The following is a 22,832-nucleotide window of genomic DNA, read 5'->3' as shown; positions in this document are numbered from 1 at the left end:
TTATCCAGTATTAGGGGTGTCTTTCATAGATTCACATGCCTGAATCAGAGTAGTTAGCAGTACATTATGCACATTTCCGATGTAATCATGCTATATAGTCATTTTAGATAATACACATATTACCATGCGACTTTGAAACATTGGCATACATCAATATATCATAGCAGCAAGAGATGTGCATACCAGGATGGCGGGATGTTGGAAGGCTCACCTCACTGGAATAGATGGCGAAGCACTGCCTCGCCCACTGCTGCATCCTTCATAAGTTCAGCATCCAGGCAGTAGTGTCTGGAGAAGGTGTGCGGTGACTTCCACGTCGCCGCTATACATATGTCCAAAATCGTCACTCCAGCGAACAGCGCTGCTGATGTGGACATCGCTCTGGTGGAATGCGCTTCAACCTTAGCTCTCAAAGGCCGTCCAGCCCCGTCATGGCAGAATGCTTTCGCTGAGGAGATCCACCTTGAGATGCTCTGTTTCGTTAGAGGCATACCCATCCTTGGCCTACTGTAGGCCACAAATAGCTGTGATGACTTCCTGAAGCTCTTTGTTTTGTCTATGTAAAACTTTAGACACCTTTTGAGGTCCAAGGAGTGTAGCGTCCTTTCTGCTGCGGTGGTAGGGTTTGCAAAGAAGGAACGTAGAACCATCGGCATTAAGGTGAAAGTCTGAAGACACTTTCGGTATGAACTTGGGATTTGTCCTCAGCACCACCCTGTCCTGTTTGAACTGCATGAAGGGTTCCAGAATGGATAGAGCCTGTAGCTCGCTGACTCTCCTGGCAGATGTTAGAGCGAGCAGCAGAGCCGTTTTCCATGAGATGTACTTGAAGGATGCTCGATGAATGGGCTCAAAAGGGTGCTTCATGAGTTGGTGAAGGACTAAATTGAGGTGCCATGTCGGTGGGACCCCTCTAGGTCTTGGGAAGGATCTATATAGTCCCTTTAGGAACTGCTTGATAAGCCTATTGGACCAGAGAGACGGTCCTTTGTAAGTCCTGGTGAATCGTGAAATGGACGCCAGATGCACCTTTATGGATGCGTGCGCCAATCCTGACTGTGCCAAGTGTAGTAGATATGGCAATATCTGTTCGGGTGTGATATGGAGTGGTCTCAGGCCTTTCTCTAAACACCATGTGCAGAATCGTTTCCACTTTAGAGAGTACGTTTTGTTGGTACTGTCCGCTCTTGCTTTTGCCAGCACGTCCCTGCATTCCTGCGGGATGTTTAGATGACAGAACTCTCTGTGCTCAGGAGCCAGGCCGATAACCTGAGCGATTGCAGGTTCGGGTATTGCACCTGCCCGTTGGACATTGTCAGCAGGTACGGGTGCTGCTTCAGACGAATCGGTGTCCTGATGGAGAGGCGATGAAGATCCGAGAACCAGTGCTGCCTCGGCCAGAACGGGGCAATTAGGATCAGGGTACAGGGCTCCGCCTTCATCTTCCTGAGAACCCTGGAAATCATCGGAAACGGTGGAAAAGCGTACGCAAATACGCTGAACCAACCTATGGAAAAAGCATTTCCGAGTGACCTTGGTTGGGGACGCCAGCTTGCGTAGTTTGGGCATTTGGCGTTCTCCTTGGTGGCAAACAGGTCGATTCCTGGGACTCCCCATTCTGAGAATATGTGATCCAGCGTACTCTTGTCGAGCTCCCATTCGTGGGAGAGGGATTTCTGTCTGCTAAGGGCGTCCGCAATGGTGTTGTCCTTGCCCGGGACATAGTCCACCCTGAGCGTGATCCCATGGAGTACAAGCCAGTTCCAGACCTTTTGCGATTCGCGTGATAGAGTGAGCGAACGCGTTCCTCCCTGTTTGTTGAGATAGTGCATCGTCGTGGTGTTGTCCGTTCTGACGAGCACCTGGGAGTTCTGGATGCGTGGTAAAAAGGCTTGTAGCGCCAGATACACAGCCCTCAGTTCCAGAAGATTGATATGGAGTTGCTGCTCCTGATTTGTCCATTTGCCGCTTACTTGGAGGTCCTGTAGGACGGCTCCCCAGCCTTCCAGGGATGCATCGGTGGTGATCACCAGAGGTGCTGCTGGAAGTAGGAATGGCAGTCCTATAGACAAATTCTTGTGATTTCTCCACCATTCCAGGCTCTTGGATATTTGCGGTGTTATCTTCACAATGTCTTCGAAAGAACCTGTGCTCTGTGTCCGTTGGTTCGTGAGGGCTTCTTGCAATGGACGCATCCTGAGTCTGCAGTGAGGGATGAGGAGTATACAAGAAGACATCATTCCTAGGAGTGATTTGTAGGTTCAAACTCTTAGGGACTTCTTTGATGCCAAAGCCGTGGCCAGAGATATTATTTTGTTTTTCCTTTCCTTTGAAGGAAATGCCCTTGCGCATTCCGTGTTCAAGGTCGCCCCGAGGAAGGTGATGTTTCTTGTTGGGGACATGCAGGATTTCTCGTGATTGAGAGTCAATCCTAGTTGTTGAAAAAGATTGGTGCAGGCGTTGGAGGATTCGGTCGCGCCTGCAGCTGAAGGTGCCTTTACCAGCCAGTCGTCGAGGTAGGGGAAGACTTGGTGACCCATTTGACGCAGGAAAGCTGCCACAGGTGAAAGGCACTTGGTGAAAATCCGCGGTGCGGATTTGAGGCCAAACGGTAAGACTTTGAATTGGTAGTGCTGTCCTGCCACCTCGAATCTCAGGAATTTTCTGTGCCCCTTGAGTATCGGGATGTGGTAGTAGGCATCCTGGAGATCCAAAGATGTCATAAAATCTCCTTTTTCTAGAATGCCTAGTATTTCTTGGATCGTCACCATCAACGACTGACTCTTCAGGAAAGAGTTGAGTGCCCTGAGGTCTAGTATGGGCCTCCACTTTTTCTCCTTCTTGCGTATAAGAAAGAAGCGGGAATGGAATCCTTTCCCTCTTTGAGACGATGGAACTCGCTCGATCGCTCCTTTCTTCAACATCGCAGATATTTCTTGGAGCAGCAGTCGTAGATGTTTGTGCGGAAGCCTGCGGGGAGGGGTTGCAGGTGGGATGGTGGTGAATTCCAGGGAATGGCCGAATCTTATTAATTGGAGTACCCACCAATCTGTGGTGATGAGATGCCAATTTTCTAGGAAATGGGTAAATTTTCCTCCAATCTTTAATGAGGGATATAGTTGCTGGACTGGCTGGAGTGTTTGGTCACTGGCGTCCGCCAGAGCCCCTCTTCTGGTTTTTGCCCCTGAAGTTTGATCTCCCATAAGAAGTCTGACGACCTTGTTGCTGCTTCTGTTGGTACTGGGATTTATTCTGGTAGGAATACGAGGACCTATTTTGATAGGATCCCCTGTAGGAGGACTGGCCCCTGGATTTGTTGCCTCGAAAGGACTGATTCCTTGCCTGCAAAGTACCAAGTGCTCTAGCAGTATCAGTGTCTTTCTTGATCGCTTGGAGCGCCTCGTCAATCTTGTCCCCGAAAAGGTGTTGGCCGTCGAAGGGCATGTCCAGCACCTTCGTCTGCACCTCTTGCCTGAATGATGTTGCCTTAAGCCATCCCTGACGGCGCAGGACTGCTGCCCCAGCTAGTTGTCGAAAGCCCGTCATGGCTACATCTATGGCACAATCAATGATCTCAGCTGCCGAGGTTTGACCCTCCGTAAGCAGTGCCTTGACCTCCTCCTGAACTGTGTCTGGCAGTTCCGCTATATATGGGGCTATATCTTCCCAAAGCTGGCGGTTATAACGCCCTAACAGGGCTATGGAGTTGGCCACCTTGATGGTCATGGCCGATGTCGTAGTAAACCTTTTACCGATCGTGTCCAACTTCCTGCCTTCCCTGTCCGGTGGGGCTGACAGAGGAGAGGAAGGGTTGCGAGAATTCTTTTGGGCCGCCTGGGTTACGACCGAATCCGGTTTCGGGTGCCCATTAAGGCAAGCTGGCGCTGTGGTTGGAGCATTGTATTTTTTATCCAGGCGTGGAACAACCGCAGGTACAGAGGCCGGCGTCAGCATCAGTTTCTTCCCCTGGTCCCAGAGAAATTCTATTATTGGGATCGACTTCGTTGTCTTCTTTGTTTGCTCTTTGAAGTCATGTAAGAAGCACTCGGTCTCAGTCGATTCCATCACCATATGAAATCGCTTCGCTGCTCTTTCCACTATTCTATGGAAACCGCCAATATCCACTGGCGGTGAATCTGCTTGGCGCGGTTGGGGTGAAGCTGGGGAAGATGCCACATACTCTTCCTCCTCATCGTGATCCGTGTGGTCTGCTTGGACTTCCCCCTCTTCCATTTCTTCAGCCTCCTCATCTGATGATTCTATCACCTGAGGTGGCACTTTCTCTTGGCGGACCTGAGTAGTTGGCCGTGTGTTTTGGGGCTGCCGCTGGTGTATTTGTAGTAGGCGTCGGGCCCCCTGTCTCAGTTGCCGGTGATTCCGGGAAACGCTGTTTGTAGTCCTGGATAAGGTATTTAAGGTCATTTACAATTGAAACGGGAAGGCATACCATCGGGGTGACCTCCGTGCGAACCTGAGCTCGGAAAGAGTGTTCCTGGTAGCCCATCTCCTCCTGTTCTTCGTCCGTGCTCTGACATTTCACGTGAAGGTCTGAAAGGGAAGTAGCCTGATCCAGGAGTTCTCCTTCAGATTCCTCACTCTGGAGAATCTCCGTAGGCAAATGAGTTTGCACCTTACTTGGTGACGTTGTTTCTGGTGTAATCTGCTTCTTGGTCAGTTCGCCAGACACAGAACCTTTTGCAGGATCCCCTACCGTCATCATTGGTGTTGTCGACGGTGGTAGGGTCATAGACGACGTTTCTATCAGCTTGGATTTCTTCCATGGCTCAGTAATGACCAATGTCGACGACGATTCCTCCGTCGACGGTACCCTCGTCGACGGCATGACCTTCGTCGACGGTGCCTCCGTAAACGATATTTTCTTAGTCGACGATGCTTTCGGCGACGATGCGCTCGTCAACGATTCAGTCCTCGTCGACTTCTTCGTCGTTGACGTCTTCGTCGTCAACACTCCCGTCGACGGGGGGGCTCTTCCTCGATGATGTCGTCGTCGACGGGGCAATCTTCGTCGTCGACGTGCTTTTGGGCGTCGACGACGGCTTCAGCAGTATTATAGATGGAATAGGTTTACCTGCTGACGACGATGAAGGAGTGGTCGTCGTCGACGAGAAGACCGACGACGACGCTGTCGTCGTTGACACAGTCGTCGTCGCTGTGGAGACAAACTGGCGCCACAACTCTTTTTTGCGCTGAGGAGGATGTCGCAAGTTTGCTGGACGACTGGGTAGGCTTCTTAAAAGCCTGAGAATCCTTTTCAGACACTGAAGATTTTGTCGATTTCGCCTCTGAAGACTTCTTTTGTGCCTTCATAGGAGGAGTGTCTGAGGGGCCAGGGGACGCCACTCTTGGCCTCTTTATGGAGACTTCAGAGGTCCTTGAAAAGCTTCCCTCTGAGGATTCCACATTTTCCTTCTCCTTAAGCCTGTCCAGCCAGATGAGCAGGCGACCCTCTCTGTCCCTCAAGGTCTTGTGAGGGAAAGACCTACATATCTTACAGTCTTTAGGTATGTGGTCAGGATAAAGGCAATATAGGCAGAGGTCATGCTTGTCATCCACATGTAGCCTTTTCTTCCCACATGAAGAGCAGGCCCTGAAAAGGGCTTTCTTCTGGGATTCAGACATGCCAGAATTTTGAAGAAATAAATCACTTACTGCAGTGATAAGTGGCTTGAAGTAATCCTGTTCAAGATTTTGAAGAAAGAACTCACTTTTAAAAGTGAACAAGTTGGTTTTAAAGAGATCCTGAAGAGAACTCAGGCTGGAGACTCCCTAGCACAACGTGCGGTAGAAAATCTGAGGGACTGAGGCTCCTGTCAGGAAGGTTCTAGAGGGAGGTGATAGCTGATTGGCTGGCTCTAAGAGTTTGGTCCTTTTTACATAAGGACAAGGGTAGGCTACTAAGGGGAGGCCCTTAGGCCTATTTTTCTCTATGTATGTCTATAGGACATTACTTTTCTATGTACCGGAGGCTCCCGTCTCGACGACGGGGAATGATTCAGGCATGTGAATCTATGAAAGACACCCCTAATACTGGATAAATTGTCAGAATGGCTCAGATGAACAGGAGAGTCTGCGAAGGAGGCAGGTATGACTGTGGCACGTTGATAGTGAACCCCAAGGATATGAGGTTGCCATTATGCGGAAGTGGTTGACGTCTACCTGTGGTGAGCCAGCCTTCAACAGCCAGTCTTGAAGGTAGGGAAATAGAGACACCCCTTACCTCAATAGGTGTGCTGCGATAACTGCCATCACTTTTGTAAATACTCGAGTGGCACTGGTGAGGCCAAAAGGATGCACTGCGAACTGAATATGCTCCTCACCTTCTGCAAACCACAGGTAGCGGCTGTGGACATGTAGGAAGAGAATATCGAAATAAGATTTCTGCAGGTTCAATGTCACCATCCAGGCTCCGGGGTCTAAGGCAGACATGACCTGGGCTAGTGTGAGCATTTTTTATTTGTCTTTCTGCAGGAAGGCGTTGAGAGGTTGGCAATCTAAAATAGGACAAAATCCCTCCATCCTTCTTTGGCACCAGGCAGTACTGGGAGTAACACAAAACTTCTACTGCTGCCTCTCGGATAAGCCTGACTGCTCTGCCAAGCTACCAAGGGTGAGCAGGGGTTATCTTCAGCGTGTAACTCCCTTGCCCTGACTGGAGTGGTGGTTTCTGCCTGGTTAGGCACATGCCCTAGCCAGCCAGAAATCCCATTTCTAACACACGTGTTTTCACTATTTAGTGTTTTAGCCCACTTCTCCCAACGCATTTCTTTTCATAACAAAATATATATGTAATTTTTCACAACTTTTTCCTTTGCGCTGCTTTTATATACATTTTCACTTTTCTAAAGTTTCACCATTTGAGCTGCTCTCATGAGTTGGGTCCCTCACACATGCCCTCTATGATGTATGCACTGTAGGATGCTTTCGCCTGCCAGAAGTTGCTTCCCTTGCCACCCTGTTTCTTTAACCCTCCCTCAGCGATTCTGCTGAGTGTTGCTAATCCATCTATATTCTTAACCCTCTCCCACCCGTTCCCGCTTGCTAACATCACTTTTTTTGTGCCTAGCCATCCAACTCGAACTACCACATGAGCGGGTGTTATGAGAGGCTCCCTCCTCATCATACGCCAACACAGATCCCACCATCAACGCAAACACACTGCCATCAACGCAATCACACTCCTCCTTGGACGCTAACACAGACCCCACCATCGACGCAGACACACCGCATGCAGACAGAGACCACCACCATATGCCAACACCCAAGACCGCCGCCATGTGCTAACACAGATCACCATCATCACCATACGTCACAGACACCACCACCATACGCCACAGACACCACCATACGCCACAGACACCACCATACGCCACAGACACCACCACCACTATATGCCAACACAGACATCACCATTTTATCTCTTCAAAGACCCCATAATACGCCAAAGACCCCATCAAAAGCAAAGACACCATCATACTTCAAAACAGAACCTACCATCATACACCAAGACACCTAACTCATGCATCCAAACACTGAATACAGTGCATGGTGACCACCAACATCATACATCCACACATCAAGTATCATGCACCCACACATTCACCATTTACCAGTGATTTCCAGTATCACTCCAAGAACTTAGTCACTCTGCCATATATGATTTTACACATTGAAAATCATAATCAGCCTTTGAACAGATAATATTTTAATAATTTCTAAAATAATAAGAGGGAGGGAGTCAAGGTAGACTTAGTACATGCAGTTAGTGGGTTTAATTTTTGTCTCTTTGAAAGGCTTTCGAAAAAAGGTCAGAGTCTGCAATCTCACCCTTAAAACAGAAATTGACAATTCTCACGTCCTTAAAACCCTTTCACTGTATGAGGCAGTGCCAAGTAAACTGAATGTATTTTCTTGAATTTTTAACCCAGTAAAATATATTCCTGATCCACAGCATGATGTAGGCTTGTAAACTAATACACAATCCAAGAGAACAGTGTGATGTCTGCTGTTAAGAAGTTTGCTCACCTTGCCCAAATTGATTGTTGCAATCTTTGGTTTGTCCAGCAATACTGCCTGTATGCATATTCTGTAGCCATGTAAAGAGTCCCCTGGAAAACAAAATAAACTTCTTTATTGCACTCAAAACGAATTGACAGAGTCCATGCTCAGCACACTTACATTCAGAGATGCAGTCAGATCTTGGGCACTAAATTTTGTAGTTTTATTTACCACCAGACGCAATATGCATCTTTATAGTAATCCTCCTCCGGTTATCTCTCCATCTAGTTCATTTACACCATGCACTAGTCTGAGGTCCACAATACCATCTTAAGTCACTGCAGCGTCTAAGTCGCCCACTCTGCCATAAAATGTATTCTAATAGGTTCTCCAGGTCTGGAATACTAACTACACTCCATCCACTATTCACAATCAATAGCCAAGTGGGCCAGAGGGGGAAGACTGGAGAAGGAGATCTCAAATAAGATTTTAGATGACTTGTCTGCTAATCCTGCATTCACCCATTAAGTGAGACTATTGAGAATAGTTTTCAGTCAATTGTAAGTATTTGCCTCGATGATGACAGGAAGTTTGGGTGCCCCCTGTGCTTCACTTTTGCACAAACATTGATCAGACTGGAGAAAGGAAAAGTATCTCGAATTGGGAACAATAAGATTGGAAATACAGTGAGTAGACAATTACCTACAATACAACTGTTTTATTTAGACTCCATCAAAAAAAAATGCCAATATAACATGTGACATTCTATAGCTATGTTAACAGCGTACAACAAAAGAAAGTTATTCTCACATCCCTTTAGTGAAACATGCTAATCATCCTGCTTTATTGTGACGGAGTGAGCCATACTACAGACTATCTAGCCATCTCCTGTTTGGAAACAGCATGTCCTTTATTGCCTTGACCAAAGGAAACAAACAGACCCACTGCCAACTCACCTCCACCCCAGCTACAACACCTGCACCAACACGCTTCACATCTGGTGGTTAGGGCAGAGAACATGTGACCACGTACCACTGTTCCTTCTTTAGTAGGCTACAAATGATGGGATGGTCTTTACAGATAGACATTTCTGCTCAGGGCCATCAACATGATCCTCTCTATTTCCCAGTGGACAAGATGTACTGTGTTCTTTGGCATCTTTGGTAGTAACAGCTAAGGGAAATGTTACTTATTCCTAGTTGTCCATCACTGATAAAGTGCCACAATTTATATAAAATTGAATATATCAGCACATGCAGATTGACAGAACACATTCTTTAAAAACACAAATAAACATTCCCAAGTGTTAAACAATTTGGAGTTGAAAACAACCCTAAAAGTTGGCAACATGACCTCCCCACCCCCAAGTGTGTCAACTTACCAAAGTAGGCTCAAATAAAGCAGAAAATGGGACTTTCTTCCTATGCAGCAACTATATTAAAAACTGACCCTAAAAGAAGGCTGAACTGCCCCCATCGTGAACAGCAGGGTCTATTGTTATGTTTCATATAGGTACCCTAATAGAGGCCCGGGTAATAGCATACACCTTCACCTACATTACCTTCCCTATACTAAGCAGTAACAAGCCTTTAGGTTTGAACCTTTACCTAGTTCTAGTCCTGGGTGCAGAAGGAGGGTTTCTTCTGAACAATAGCATCCTATAACTTCATCATTGGACTTTTCCAGTATGAATGAATATTCATGAGGGTTCTTGCAAACCAGACAGGGGCTTCACCACCTACCCCACCATATCTCCGTACAAAGTTCATCCCATACGTCATCCTCACATCCAACAATGGCCAATACATGAGACAAGGGACAAAGAAACCCTAGATACCTTTTGCATAAATACAACCCATCTTGCTAGGGTTGGTAGAGGGAAGCGAGACTTCCAGGCCGACACACGGACCAGAGACGCTGAGGCTCCTGCATGCAGACGCTCCAGTGGTATAAACATCCCTCGCGGGGTGTCCAACTCGAGACCAGAACGGGCTCCTACATTCTCACACTTAAGGTAATGGGGTTGGACTAAATCCTAGAGGGATTCTTGGCTTCACACCTACTCACATGCTAGGTACATCTAGACAGACATCGTAGGAGTAGACGCACTTTAATCCTGCATTTTATATTCATGTATTTTTTAGTGCTTATTGCAAGATGGTAGAACTGTACTATCCTTTTATATTCACTGTACTGCTAATCATATATCTCTGCTTCTGTCTAATGGTTGTTGCAGCTCATATATTCTACACAAGAATAACAGCTGTTCAATAAATCCTTATTGAAACGCCCAAGTGGTTTATTCTGTGCATCTCTGAGACAAATTAAGTGAACACGAGTGACTGAGCGAAAAGTAGTACATTGTTTCCGCAATCCTGAGGGATCAGTGTTGTCATGTTCTAAGGTTGCCAGAAACTATTCTCTCCCCGATAAGAGGAGACGCTAGTGGCACTGTGAGCTAGCTAAAGCAAACCGGCTAACATTCTCGGTGGGGGTGCTCAGATCCAGTCTGCCACCAAACCCACAGTTTACGTTATCGGAACACGCAGGTCCTGTATGGGTAATACAGAAACTACACAACACTATGGGGTAGTTGGTTTTTGGAGCCGAGAATGAGGATCTATGAGCACTCACCATACCATCTTTGGGGTTTGTTCTACCTAGGAAGAGGGTGGGATGTTTATGAATTCAGAGAGTACATCCATGGCATTGGGCCGCTCATTCCATCAACTAGAAGATTCAGGTGGGGGTACTCAGGAGTCAGGCTACCAAACTCAGAAAGGGATGGCTTAGATGAAGAATCTTGTTATAGAAGATCTGTTCACCACCACCACTTCACATGTATATGGATTGCAAGCTTAGGTAGCTGTGGATACCACCACTAGCAAGGCCAATGAACATTTGGGAGCAATGGAGTTAGTGGAAAAGCATTTTTTTAAAGTAGGGCATTCATCCTGCAGCGAGGCTTTGAACACTGTGGGATAGTCTTGCTATTTTCATTCTGTGGTAATCTGGAGCGCTCCATAAAGAAAAGACATTAGAAAGAATCACATCATTTAAAACTCAGCTGCAACGCTTGTTCACTTCCCGGTTCTCAAGGACTGTGAAATGGATTACTGTATGCAAATCTTTCTGGCAAACAGCTTGTGCAAATTTATTGAGTTTTGCTCAAGAGCACTCCAGGTGCATGCCTTCTTCAGATAATAGATGGTTGTTGCTGTAGTGTCATCTGTTTCAATGAAAATAGTCTAATTTATCTAATGCTGATAGGAAGTCTTTCTTACCAGCCATCGAAAAGGTCAATACCAACAAACTGATATGGTATAGCTATTCTATGGGAGATCACTTAATTTGCGTAGTTTGGTCATCTATGTGGTGTATCCATCCCTCCTTCAAAGGACTAATCTTTAACTATTGTCTGATTTAATGGGGGTTGCTCAAAAGAAACAATTTGCAGTACAGTCTTTCTTCTGTACTACTATGGGAGAGACCGCACGGAGGTTTGGACAAGGTGTTTGATTCCACTGACCTAGTCATCTGAAAGGTTGGCAGAAACCAACAACACTTTTGCTGGGTATGTAATAGCCTCTCCTCCAAACGAAACCATCATGTGTTTACTGCGTTCAGGACTTCTCCAAAGTATTGGAATGTCTGTGATGGTAAAAAGACAATTTCTGCTTGCTGATGTGGGGTCAAGAAGGGTTGGGCAAATGGATGAACAATTGTTACTTACCTGTAAACAGGTGGTTCTCCAGTATTGGTGTCTTTCATAGATTCACATGCTTGAATATTCCCAGTCGGAGTGGGAGTCCCACGGTAAATAATATAGCAATATATACAGCCATAATATATATATATATATATATATATACATACATAAGTAATCATATAAAAACAGAGATATAAGCAAGTGATAACATCAAGAATGTCCCTATATGAAATCTCCATAGAGATACATGGAAAGAGAAAAAAGACATTCGCAGTCTATCTCTGTCATTATGTTAGTCCAAACTACGGCCAATCAGGCGCCAGCTCCTCTCTAGAACCTTCTCCTCAGAGCTCCTCACCTCAGATTTTCGTAGCACCAAAGTGACTTTTAGAGTGTATGAGGAGAAGAGAGCCTCTGAAGGGAGGAGGGAGGGTCGCATGTGAATCTATGAAAGACACCAATACTGGAGAACCACCTGTTTACAGGTAAGTAACAATTGTTCTTCTCCAGTATTGGGGTGTCTTTCATAGATTCACATGCTTGAATATAGAATAGCTAGCAGTAACAATCATCATTGTTTCCATGATCACACAGCTTCGAAATTGTAATGACAATCAATCTTCTTATGCATATGACAGTACTGAATAACTGTAACAGTATAAATGCATCATTATGTCAATTATAAATGGAAACAATATGGAGGAGGGAAGGAAGAGGCTCATCTTATTTAAAAAGATTGCGAAGCACTGCCTGCCCAACTGCAGCATACTCCTCGTTTAAAGATTGTCAAGCAATAGTGTCTTGTAAACGTGTGTCTGCTCGACCACGTAGCTGCTCTGCAGATCTGATGCAAAGGCACTCCAGCAAATAAAGCAGTTGAGGAAGACATTGCTCTGGTGGAGTGAGCCCTCACTGGTGACTGCAATGGCTTGTTTGCCTTATATGGCAGAAAACGATGGCAGCTGAAACTCATCGTGCAATAGTTGGTTTCGTCACTGGACGACCCTTGTGAAAGCGTCCAAACGCTATGAATAGTTGATCAGTCTTTCGTAAAGCAGCCGTTCTGCTGATGTAGAATGTTAAACATCGTTACACATCCAGGGAATGTAATCTCTGCTCCGCAGGAGTTTGCGGATTAGCAAAGAAAGTTCTTAAAATCACTGGTTCATTAATATGAAAGTCTGAAGGCACCTTCGGCAAGAAAGTTGGATTTGTACGCAATACTACAGAATCTGGTTTGAACTGTAGGAAAAAGGTGGATTTACTGTAAATGCATGAATGTCACGGACGCGACGTGAAGACGTTAGCGCCCGAAGAAGAGCCACCTTCCATGTTAGATACTTCAACTCGACCTTGTGAATCGGTTCGTACGGTGGTCTCATTAGTTGAGCCAATACGATGTTCAGATGCCACAATGGAGGAGGGCGTCTAACAGGAGGAAATTTGCAAAATAACCCCTAGAAGAATTGATGGATAATCCTTGAAGAACAAAGGGAAGTTGAGCCATCCTGACGGAAACGGGAAATTGCCGCCAGAAAAAACCCCTAAAGGTTGCATGAGAGAATCCGGAGTTAGCGAAATGCAAGAAAAAACGGTAACAATTGTTCTGGATTGGAGTGAAAACGGGTGCGCCCCATTAGATGCACACCAGTGGAGAACCTTTTCCACTTTAATTTGTACGTTTTCACCGTAGAAAGAGCCCTCGCCTGAGCCAAAATGTCTCTACAGTCCTGTGGAATGTCTAAATGGGCAAATTCACAGTGCTCAGGTTCCAAGCTGATAAGCTCAGTGAGGAGGGATACGGATGACAAATTCTTTTTTTTTTTTTTTTCTTGTCCATCGTCAGAGATCTGCACGAGGATGTAGAAGGATTGGTTCGCATTGAGACAGTAGGAGTAGTTCTGAGAACCATGCCTGTCGAGGCCAACGGGGGGCTATAGAAGTAGATGGCAAGGTTGCCTCCGCATCTTCCACAGAAACTCGAGGTATGAGTGGGATTGGGGGAAGAACAAACGTAGTCAAACAGATTGTACCAGTTCATCAAAAAGGCATTGCCCAGAGATCCTTTGTGGGGATGCCAGCTTGCGTAATCTCGGCATTTCCGGTTCTCTAGTGTGGCAAAGAGATCCAGCTGTGGGCGACCCTATCGTTGAAATATCCTCTCTAGAGTTGGTTGATGCAACTCCCATTCGTGGGTCGAAGAGGAGGACCTGCTCAGGGAATCCGCCAGGATATTGGATACCCCCGGTCGATGAACTGTTGCAATCATGATGCGATGGTTGACAGACCAATCCCAAATCGACTGAGCTAGTCGAGACAGTTTTGGAGATTTTGTTCCGCCCTGCTTGTTTATATAGTGCATGCAGGTTGTATTGTCTGTCTGTATCAGGACTGATTCTCCTTGGATTAAAGGATGAAAAGCTTTGAGAGCCAGAAATATATAGCCATGAGTTCCAACCTGTTGACGTGGCAGGTTTTTATTTATTTATTATCTTTTTTTTTTTTTTTCGACATAGACCATTTTCCTTTTATTGATAAATCCTCCAAATGAGCACCCCATCCTTCCAGAGAGGCGTCTGTTATTGTCATGTCTGGTATCATTGTCAGAAAAGAAATGCCTTCCGTTTGATTTAACGGTTGTGTCCACTACTTTAGCGCCAACCTCCTCCGATCTGTGACGTTTACAACATTGTTTAAAGAACCTGTAACCTGGCGTTTTTGGACATCCAGTTCTCCTTGGATGGGGCGTGTCTGTAATCTGTAATGAGGGATCAATGCAATGCATGATGACGCCATTTTCAGAAATGACTTCAATATTCTTACAGAAACGGATCTTTTTGATCTGATAAGGGTTACCAGTCGGAGAATTTTTTGAAGACGGTCTTGGGAGAGAAGTGCCCTTGCTGACACTGTGTCTAAAGTTGCTCCCAGAAAATCTGTGCGATGAGAAGGCTGTAGATGGGACTTTGTGGTATTTATGGAGAGCCCTAAGGCGCGAAAACACCTCCTGGCAAAGATGTGTGGGTTGTAGAAGTTGAACTTTCGATCGTGATCTTAGGAGATAGTCGTCCAGATATAGAAAGATCTGAACACCCTGGAAACGTAGGACGCTACCACAGGGGCTAGCACCCTTGTAAACACTCGAGGGGCCGAGCGTAGTCCAATTGGTTATACTTTGAACTGGAAAATCCTCTCGACCCACTCGAACACGAAGAAATTTCCGATGTTGTCGTAGTGTGGAGATATGCAAAAATGCATCTTGGAGGTCGATTGTGTGAAAATAATTGCAAGATCTCTACAAGCGTTCACCTATGAAAAAATAAATTGTTTCTTTAGATACCTGCTGAGAGCCCTCAGATCTAGAATGGGCTTCCATTCCCCCTTCTTCTTGGTGATAAGGAAAAATCGGGAATAAATCCTTTCCCTCTTTTGAGATCTTGGTACTACTCCTATGGCTCCCTTGTGTTATAGAAGTTGAACTTGTTGTAACAGTTCTTTGATATGAGCCGGTGGTAGTCTGGTAGGTGGTATGGATGGAGGGAATTCGATGAACTCCAAAGTGTGACCTCCTTCTATAATTTCCAAAACCCACCGGTTCCTTGTATGGAGGACCATTGAAAATAGTACAGATAGATTCGACCTCCAATTTTCTGGGACTGATACAAGTCATGTCTCTTAGGAGTGGAACCCTTGTAAGAGGATTTTCCTCTGTAAATCTTGGAAGACTGCTGTCGAGAAGTTTGCTGTTGGTTAGAGGAATATCGGTTTGAACCCTGGTTATAAGCTCGATATTGATTGTTTCCTCTTCGAAAATTAGAGGAGGTGCCGTGTCCGCGTGCACCCCGAAAGGGCTGTTTTCGAAATTGCAATGTGCCCAGAGAGCGAGCAGTGTCTGTATCTTTCTTTATCGATTGGAGAGCTTCATCCACATGATCTCCGAGTAAAGCCTCTTCGTCATATGCCATGGTCTTTGACGGTTCCGGCAGTTGCTCAACTAGTGTTGACATATCCGCCCATACTTGACGGCCCTAACGACCCAGGACGGCTAAAGCATTAGCCGCTCTCACCATGGTGGAAGCCATCGAAGAGAATTTGCACCCTATGGCATCCAAACGACATCCACCACGATCAGGTGGTGCAGTGATCGTAGATGCAGGGTTTCTAGCCCGGCGTTGCGCTGCCTGTGTGACTACAGAATCTGGCTTCACTTGACCAGTGAGTCACGCTGGTACTCCTAATGGTGATTTGTACTTTTTCTCCAATCTAGGCACCCGTGCTGGAAAACTATTTTAGGCCTTCATAATCTTTTTGCCTTCCTCCCAAATAAATTCGATTATAGGGATTGTATGTGTTTGTTTAACAAGCTGATCTTTGAAATCGTACAGGAAATAATCCTTCGTTAATTTGAACCGTTGTGCTGTTCTATCCCTTAACTGGTGGAACTTGCATATCAACAGGTGGTGAGTCACCAGGTAGCACCGGAGAGGGAGATGGTGTTTGGGCATGATAGTTATCCCACTCCGCCATACCATCATCATCATCATCATCATCATCAGCATCGCCACCATCATCGAGAATCTCACCATCCTCCCTGTCCTGAGGAATTTCTTCTTCTTCTTCAGTATCATGAGGAGGTACTGTCCGAGTTGAAGAATGTCTCAGCGGTACTGTAGGTATTACCACAGAAAGTATTGGAGCCGGTACCGGTTCCGATATAGTTGTTGGCACCACTGGAATAAGCGGAACCACAGACACTTGAGGTGATAAAGGAAAAAAACCGCCGATTATAGTCGTCCAACATGAGTTGCAGATTAATTATCAGTGACAATGGTAACGTCGCAGTTTGTCTTCCCTAGGAATTTCTTCCTGATAAAATTGTTCCTCATCATCACTATTATCTTCCTGGCATCTTATTACTAAATCTAAGGGACTGTGTGCCGTCCCAACCGATTCAGCGAAACCTTCTTCTGAATCTTGATCTGAGTCAGTGGTAAAACAATGGTGAAGGAAGGCGGGAATCCTCCACCGATAAAACCTCACCTGACATATCTTGTCAAGTACTCGGTGGTAATGGTAATAAAGGAACAGCAGCAAAGGACGAAGTAGTCGCTGTATATGTGGAAGAGATTTGGATTTTTAATGACCTCTGTGCAGAAGTCGTCTTTTTTAAACCTTTTTTTTTTTCACCGATGAGACTGCAGTCGACGGGCTCTGAGGCATAGAAGGCTATTGAAAACATCTTCGTAGACGGAATCGTCGACGGAACCATTGTCGACGGAACCACCTTCAAAAGAATCATTGCCGACAGAACCATCGTCGACGGAGCCATCGTCGACGGAGCCATCGTCGACGGAGCCATCGTCGACGGAGCCATCGTCGACGGAGCCATCGTCGACGGAGCCATCGTCGACGGAGCCATCGTCGACGGAGCCATCGTCGACGGAGCCATCGTCGACGGAGCCATCGTTGACGGAGCCAGACGGTCGGAAACTTTTTTAAACTGGAAAGTTGAAAAACCTCACTAGCCTGAGAACTAAGTCTCGTGGGCGACACAGCAGTATTCAATGAAGAAGAAGTGGCAGATGTCATAGTCTGAGACATTTTCTTCTTTTTAAGGAAAGGAGCAGGTAACTCCTGTACACTACTGCGTTTTGAGGCTGTGAGGGAACGGCCAGAAGTAAAGTTTTCTACCTCAGAAAATTACTTCACCTTTATCCTTAAGTCTCTGGAGCCACAACAAGAGACGGCCTTCCCTGTCTTTCAGAGTTTTTGTAGAAAATTCTACAGAATTTACATTCACCCACTTCATGGTTAGGGTAAAGACAGTAAATACACTTACTGTGTGGATCTTCTGAGAATAACGTAGCTTTCCACAAAAGAACAAGGTCTAAACAAAGACTTCTTACTTGAAGTCATCCTGAAGAGAAAAAACTGAGCAGAGCTCAGGGAGACTCCCTTTCACACGACGTGCGGTAGAAAATCTGAGGTGAGGAGCTCTGAGGAGAAGGTTCTAGAGAGGAGCTGGCGCCTGATTGGCCGTAGTTTGGACTAACATAATGACAGAGATAGACTGCAAATGTCTTTTTTCTCTTTCCATGTATCTCTATGGAGATTTCATATAGGGACATTCTTGATGTTATCACTTACTTATATCTCTGTTTTTATACGATTACTTATGTATATATATATATATATTATGGCTGTATATATTGCTATATTATTTACCGTGGGACTCCCACTCCGACGACGGGGAATATTCAAGCATGTGAATCTATGAAAGACACCCCAATACTGGAGAACTATCCTTCACCCCTTTCTTAAAGGCTCTGAGGAAAAGGTGACCTGTTACGGAAGCCACATACACTGTTTCAGTTGTAAAACGGAAGTAAAAGAGGATGTCTTCTGGAAAGCAGTGCTTAGAGGCACAAAAGGAGGAAAAGGTAAAAGGCACAAAAACTCCAAAGTCCTTTGTCTTTAAAGTGGAACAGTTCTTGCAAGGTTGAATCCTTTGACCTGGGTAAGACCAGAATTAGAGCACAGTTCGCCCTAGGCAGAGATGAATTAAGGCCAGAATGGAACAGAGCAAGAGCCGGCAGGCTTGTATCAGAGCTGCAGTAATCTCTGGAATGGAGAAGGCACAGCTGCAGCAAGCAGGGCAAAAGCAACAAGGAAATGGAGCAGAACAGGAGGTGCAGCAGGAGCTGAATTGAAGAATCTAACAGAATTGGTGAGCCAGAGGAGTTGTAAAGCACTGCTACGTAGATCAGAAGCTCTTTACGTACTGCTAAGACAGGAACCACCTAGCAGGAAGAGACTGGTGTCAAAAACAACACACTGGAATGCTGCTGATGTTTGGTGGTCTCCTTTGACTGGACAGCCACTAAAAGAGGGCTGTACTGGAGCTTCTCCACACACAGCTATCATCTTTGCTGGTCTAGAGCCATAACACATGGATTGCATCGTTTATAACATAATGGTCAAAACATTTCTTCAGGGAGTTTGCCTACAACAGCCAATCCTCATCTCAACTACTGCTTTCCATTTGAAAAAGGTGAATGGAGCTTGAGGCCACATAGAAGATATTTGTGTTGGAAAAGGTTTCTATCAATCTGAATTCCAAGGAAACGTCCGCGCCTCCAGCAGATGGGAGTCCAGCGGCCTTCAAAAAACTGAAGAAATGTATTTTAGAGTGATAACATCCTAAGCTTTTCCCTTTTGGTTGGGGTTTTCAGCCCCGAGTTCGGGCAAAATTCTTGGTTAGCCTTCTTGATCAGGTGCTAGTGTTGAGTAGACACCCTTGTATAATTATTATTACATAATAATATCATGTACACACAACACCACCATTTACCAATATTTTACAGTGTCACCAGAATTACTCGGGCCTTATGTTTGAAGCTATTTTGTTGTGGCAAAGGCTGCAATTCGCAAAATCCAAGCAGTTGCAACCGCAAAATAGCTTTTGGGAATGTTGCAAAACTCAAATTGCGATTTTTTACTTGTTACCGAATCAGAAAACAGGGTTGCGACTACATGCCGAATAGCAAATGAAAAGGAGTCTGTTTAGGGCTTACCTTCCAATTTGTGATTTCTTATGGAATGTTTCGTTTTGCGCACTCAAATCATTGATAGGTAACGAACACCTCAAAGGAGGTGATAACCGTCTCGCAAACAAGATGGGGTTCTATAGGGACACCTTCCCCTTTGTAAATGCAGTAAAAAACATTTGAGGAGCGGCAGCCATGACCACTGCTTACTCGTAAAAAAAATACTTTCAAAACCTTTCTGTAAACTCATACGGGTTACCTTCAACCCTTTAGCTGCTTGGCCTTTCACCCCTGAATGTGAAGCCTTTTTTGGGGCTATTTTGGTTAGTTCGTGCTTAGGCCTCCATAACTTTTAACCCCCAAATAAGGTAGCCACACAAAATTAGTCTCCTTTTTTGCACCAACATCCTGGGAATTTCAAAAGTACCCAGAGTTAGTGGATTCCCCAGGAGGGGACTTTGAAAATAGCCAAAATGTAGCAAGCATTTGGGAGGTTTTGGAAAAAATAGGAAAAAGTGCTCATTTAAAAAGCTTCTGTGTTTTTTTTTTCTTAATATGGCATCAATGAAAGATTTAATGTGCTAAAGGCACCATTTTCCTGGCTATTAGAAACATGCAGAGCTGAATCTAAAACTATTTTATTAAGAGATAGCCTGTTTTTCATAATTTTTGTGCTTTCAACCTTCTTCCTGTTTGTGATGGAAACAAGGGTGAAACCCCTGGGTGATCCAGGAAGGCTGAAAAAATAGATACAATTCTGAAATCAGCAATAGGTCAGTTATGTACCTCCCTCAAGATTTCCCCACAAAAACTAACTGTTGAAATATAAAGGTTTTGAAAAAGAGTACGAAAAAACAACCATTTGTGACAACATTTTCATTTGTAACTTTTTGTCAGAAAGGCAGATTTACAAAAGCAATATACTATTACATACGCTAGGCCCTTCTGGTGGTGGGGATTTATGGGGTTTGTAGGTTCTCCAAGAACCAGAAGTACAACTGAACTGCACCTTACAATGGTTTTTCAATGAGTACCAGGCATAGAGCAATTCAATTGGTAAAATATAAAGAGCGACTAGCATAGGCATACTGTAGTAATCCACACAGCTTCAATTTCAGTTTCTTCATGAAGTTTATTGCCGAGTAGAAATAATGTCTATAACCTTCAGCATTACAGAGAATACTGGTCAATATTGGAATCCTAGCTGTGATGAACAAGTTACTTACCTTCGGTAACGATGCATCTGGTAGAGACGATTCTAGCCGCAGATTCCTTAATGTAGAATTATCCCCAGGCGCGAGACTGGAACCGGAATTGTTTTTGCCACAGCATCACTGCGCGCTGTGGGCGGCACCACGTGACCCCGCCCTGACGTCGTTCACAGACGTGACGTCAGCGAGGTCACATAAGTCCCACCCCGGCACGCTTATGTCCGTTTTCTCCAGGGAACTTTTCCGCGCCACAATGCGGAGCCATCCCAAACAAAACTGTGAGAGTAAGGGAACAGTGTGCGAAAAAAATCTGTGAAACAGAGAGGGAAAAAAGCGAATGGTGAGGAACAGCACCATTAGGGACAGTGCCAGGCACTGAGTTACTGAAAGTCATGGAAGGGAAAGAGCAGAGCACCTCTCTGAGAAGCAACCCTGCAAAGCGAAGGCGATATCCTCCCTGGAGGCAGAAAACAACCTGTGAAAAATGTCATGGCAGGCGACAAAGTCTGCAATCTCAACCATAACAGTGAAGGGCAACAATTCAGGAACAGAGGAGGAACAACAAATTACCCCAAGACAACACCATTGAGTAGTGTCGTAACCCCTGTAAAGAGCGAAAAGTATGAGTAGGCCCCACACTGGAATAACCGGGGTGTACAGATGCAGACGTACACCTGAACCTACCTTCCAGTTACTAGAAAGGAAGGAGTGGAACAAATAAACCGAATGAAGCATCCCGCCAGGAAAGTAGTGAAAGAGGGCATTCGCAGAATACAAAGCCACCCGGAGGGAGGCGAGTGCAGAAGACCGAGCTGAAGGTCCTCGCAGAACGGGGAGGAAGGGCAGGCCGTGAAGGAATCTGCAGCTAGAATTGTCTCTACTGAAGGTAAGTAACTTGTACATCCGATAGAGACTACTAGCCGCAGATTCCTCAACGTAGAATAGATACCCTAGCCATACCCAGAGGGGAGGAGAGTCTGCGAGATAACCTCACCAGCTTGGAACAACACAGGGCCCCAACAGGGGATGTGTCAGGGGGACAGGAAGGACGGCCCAGCCCCCACCAAGCAGAAGTAAACAAGGAGAAGGAGAAGGTAAGGCCAGGATACCACAAGCCTACCCGAGGGGCAAAGGGCGTCCGCCAGAAAACCCGGAGGGACAGACGGCACCCAGAGAGTACCAAAGGAAGAAAGAACCACCCGCAATATCCAAGGAGAAGAGGTGGAAATGGTGGCAGAGCCCGCCGCAGGAGAACACACACAGTGAAGGTGACAGCTGAGCGGCATCAGCCCCGAGGCAGGGGACAAGGCAGGAACGGCCCACAGCCAAGAAGCGCATACGTGAGAAGGAAGTCACAGTCGTGCAAAGCTCCAGCAGAGCAGGGGATAGGAGCACACGGGTACACTCCGAGGCCCACGGAGGTGGACCATAACGACCAGGCAGCAGGTAAATACTATGAAGTAGTGTGCCCAGAAGAACAAGTTACTTACCTTCGGTAACGATGTATCTGTAAGAGACATTAGTTAGTTAGATTCCTCACCTTAGAATATCCCCAGGTGTCAGACTGAATCCGGAAGATTTTTCGTCAGCAATACCCCTTGCGCGTCGCTAGGAGTCGTCTGCGGCACCGCGTCCGTCGTCGTGCGCCGGAATGACGTCGGAGTACTTAGACGCCGCCCTCGCGCGCTGACGTCAGTTCTTGTACATAGCCTTCCGCGCCAGGAACGCAGAGCCATGCAAGATACCGACACTGGTGCCAAAAAATTCTAGGGCCCTGAAAGGGATATCCTTAACCCTAGATGTCAGTTCGCAGAACAGGGAGGATGGGTGGGTCGGTGAGGAATCTAACTAACTAATGTTTCTTACAGATACATCGTTACCGAAGGTAAGTAACTTGTTCATCTGAAAGAAACACGTTAGTTAGATTCCTCACCTTAGAATAGATACCCAAGCAATACCATCCCCGGTGGTGGGTCTGCGAACCAAGATCACACCAGAAAGTCCTGGAGGACAGAACGGCCAAAGAAGCCATCCCTCCGGACTTGGCTGTCTAGGCAATAATGCCTGGCAAACGTGTGTAGCGAAGCCCACGTAGCCGCCTGACAGATGTCCTGCAACGGGATTCCCCGTCCCAAAGCAGTAGTAGCCGCTGTAGCCCGAGTGGAATGGGCGCGCAGCCCAACAGGAGGGTCGTTTTTCGCCAAGGAGTAACAGATTTTGATGCACAAAACGACCCACCGGGAGATGGTCCGTTTGTGCACAGCTTTTCCCTTCTTAGCACCCACGTATCCAACGAAAAGTTGGTCGTCCACCCGGAACTGTTTCGTGCGGTCCAAATAAAAAGAGAGC

The 22,832-nt window shown here is 46.0% G+C and overlaps 1 protein-coding gene across 3 annotated transcripts in view; it reads right to left on the bottom strand.

Moving 5' to 3' along the window:
* The window catches only part of TMEM214 (transmembrane protein 214), a 390,212-nt gene that overhangs the window by 288,735 nt on the left and 78,645 nt on the right, over positions 1-22,832 (bottom strand). For all 3 annotated transcript variants that reach the window (XR_014963237.1, XM_085613232.1, XM_085613233.1), the window contains exon 5: positions 8,044-8,126. Coding sequence is in view for 2 of the 3 variants with exons in the window: in XM_085613232.1 (XP_085469358.1) it covers positions 8,044-8,126 (83 nt within the window). In the remaining variant the exon portion in view is untranslated. The remainder of the gene's footprint in view (positions 1-8,043; positions 8,127-22,832) is intronic.

Source organism: Triturus cristatus, chromosome 6 (assembly GCF_964204655.1).
Source record: "Triturus cristatus chromosome 6, aTriCri1.1, whole genome shotgun sequence".
Taxonomy (NCBI): domain Eukaryota; kingdom Metazoa; phylum Chordata; class Amphibia; order Caudata; family Salamandridae; genus Triturus; species Triturus cristatus.
This window is presented reverse-complemented; position numbering and strand designations above follow the sequence as displayed.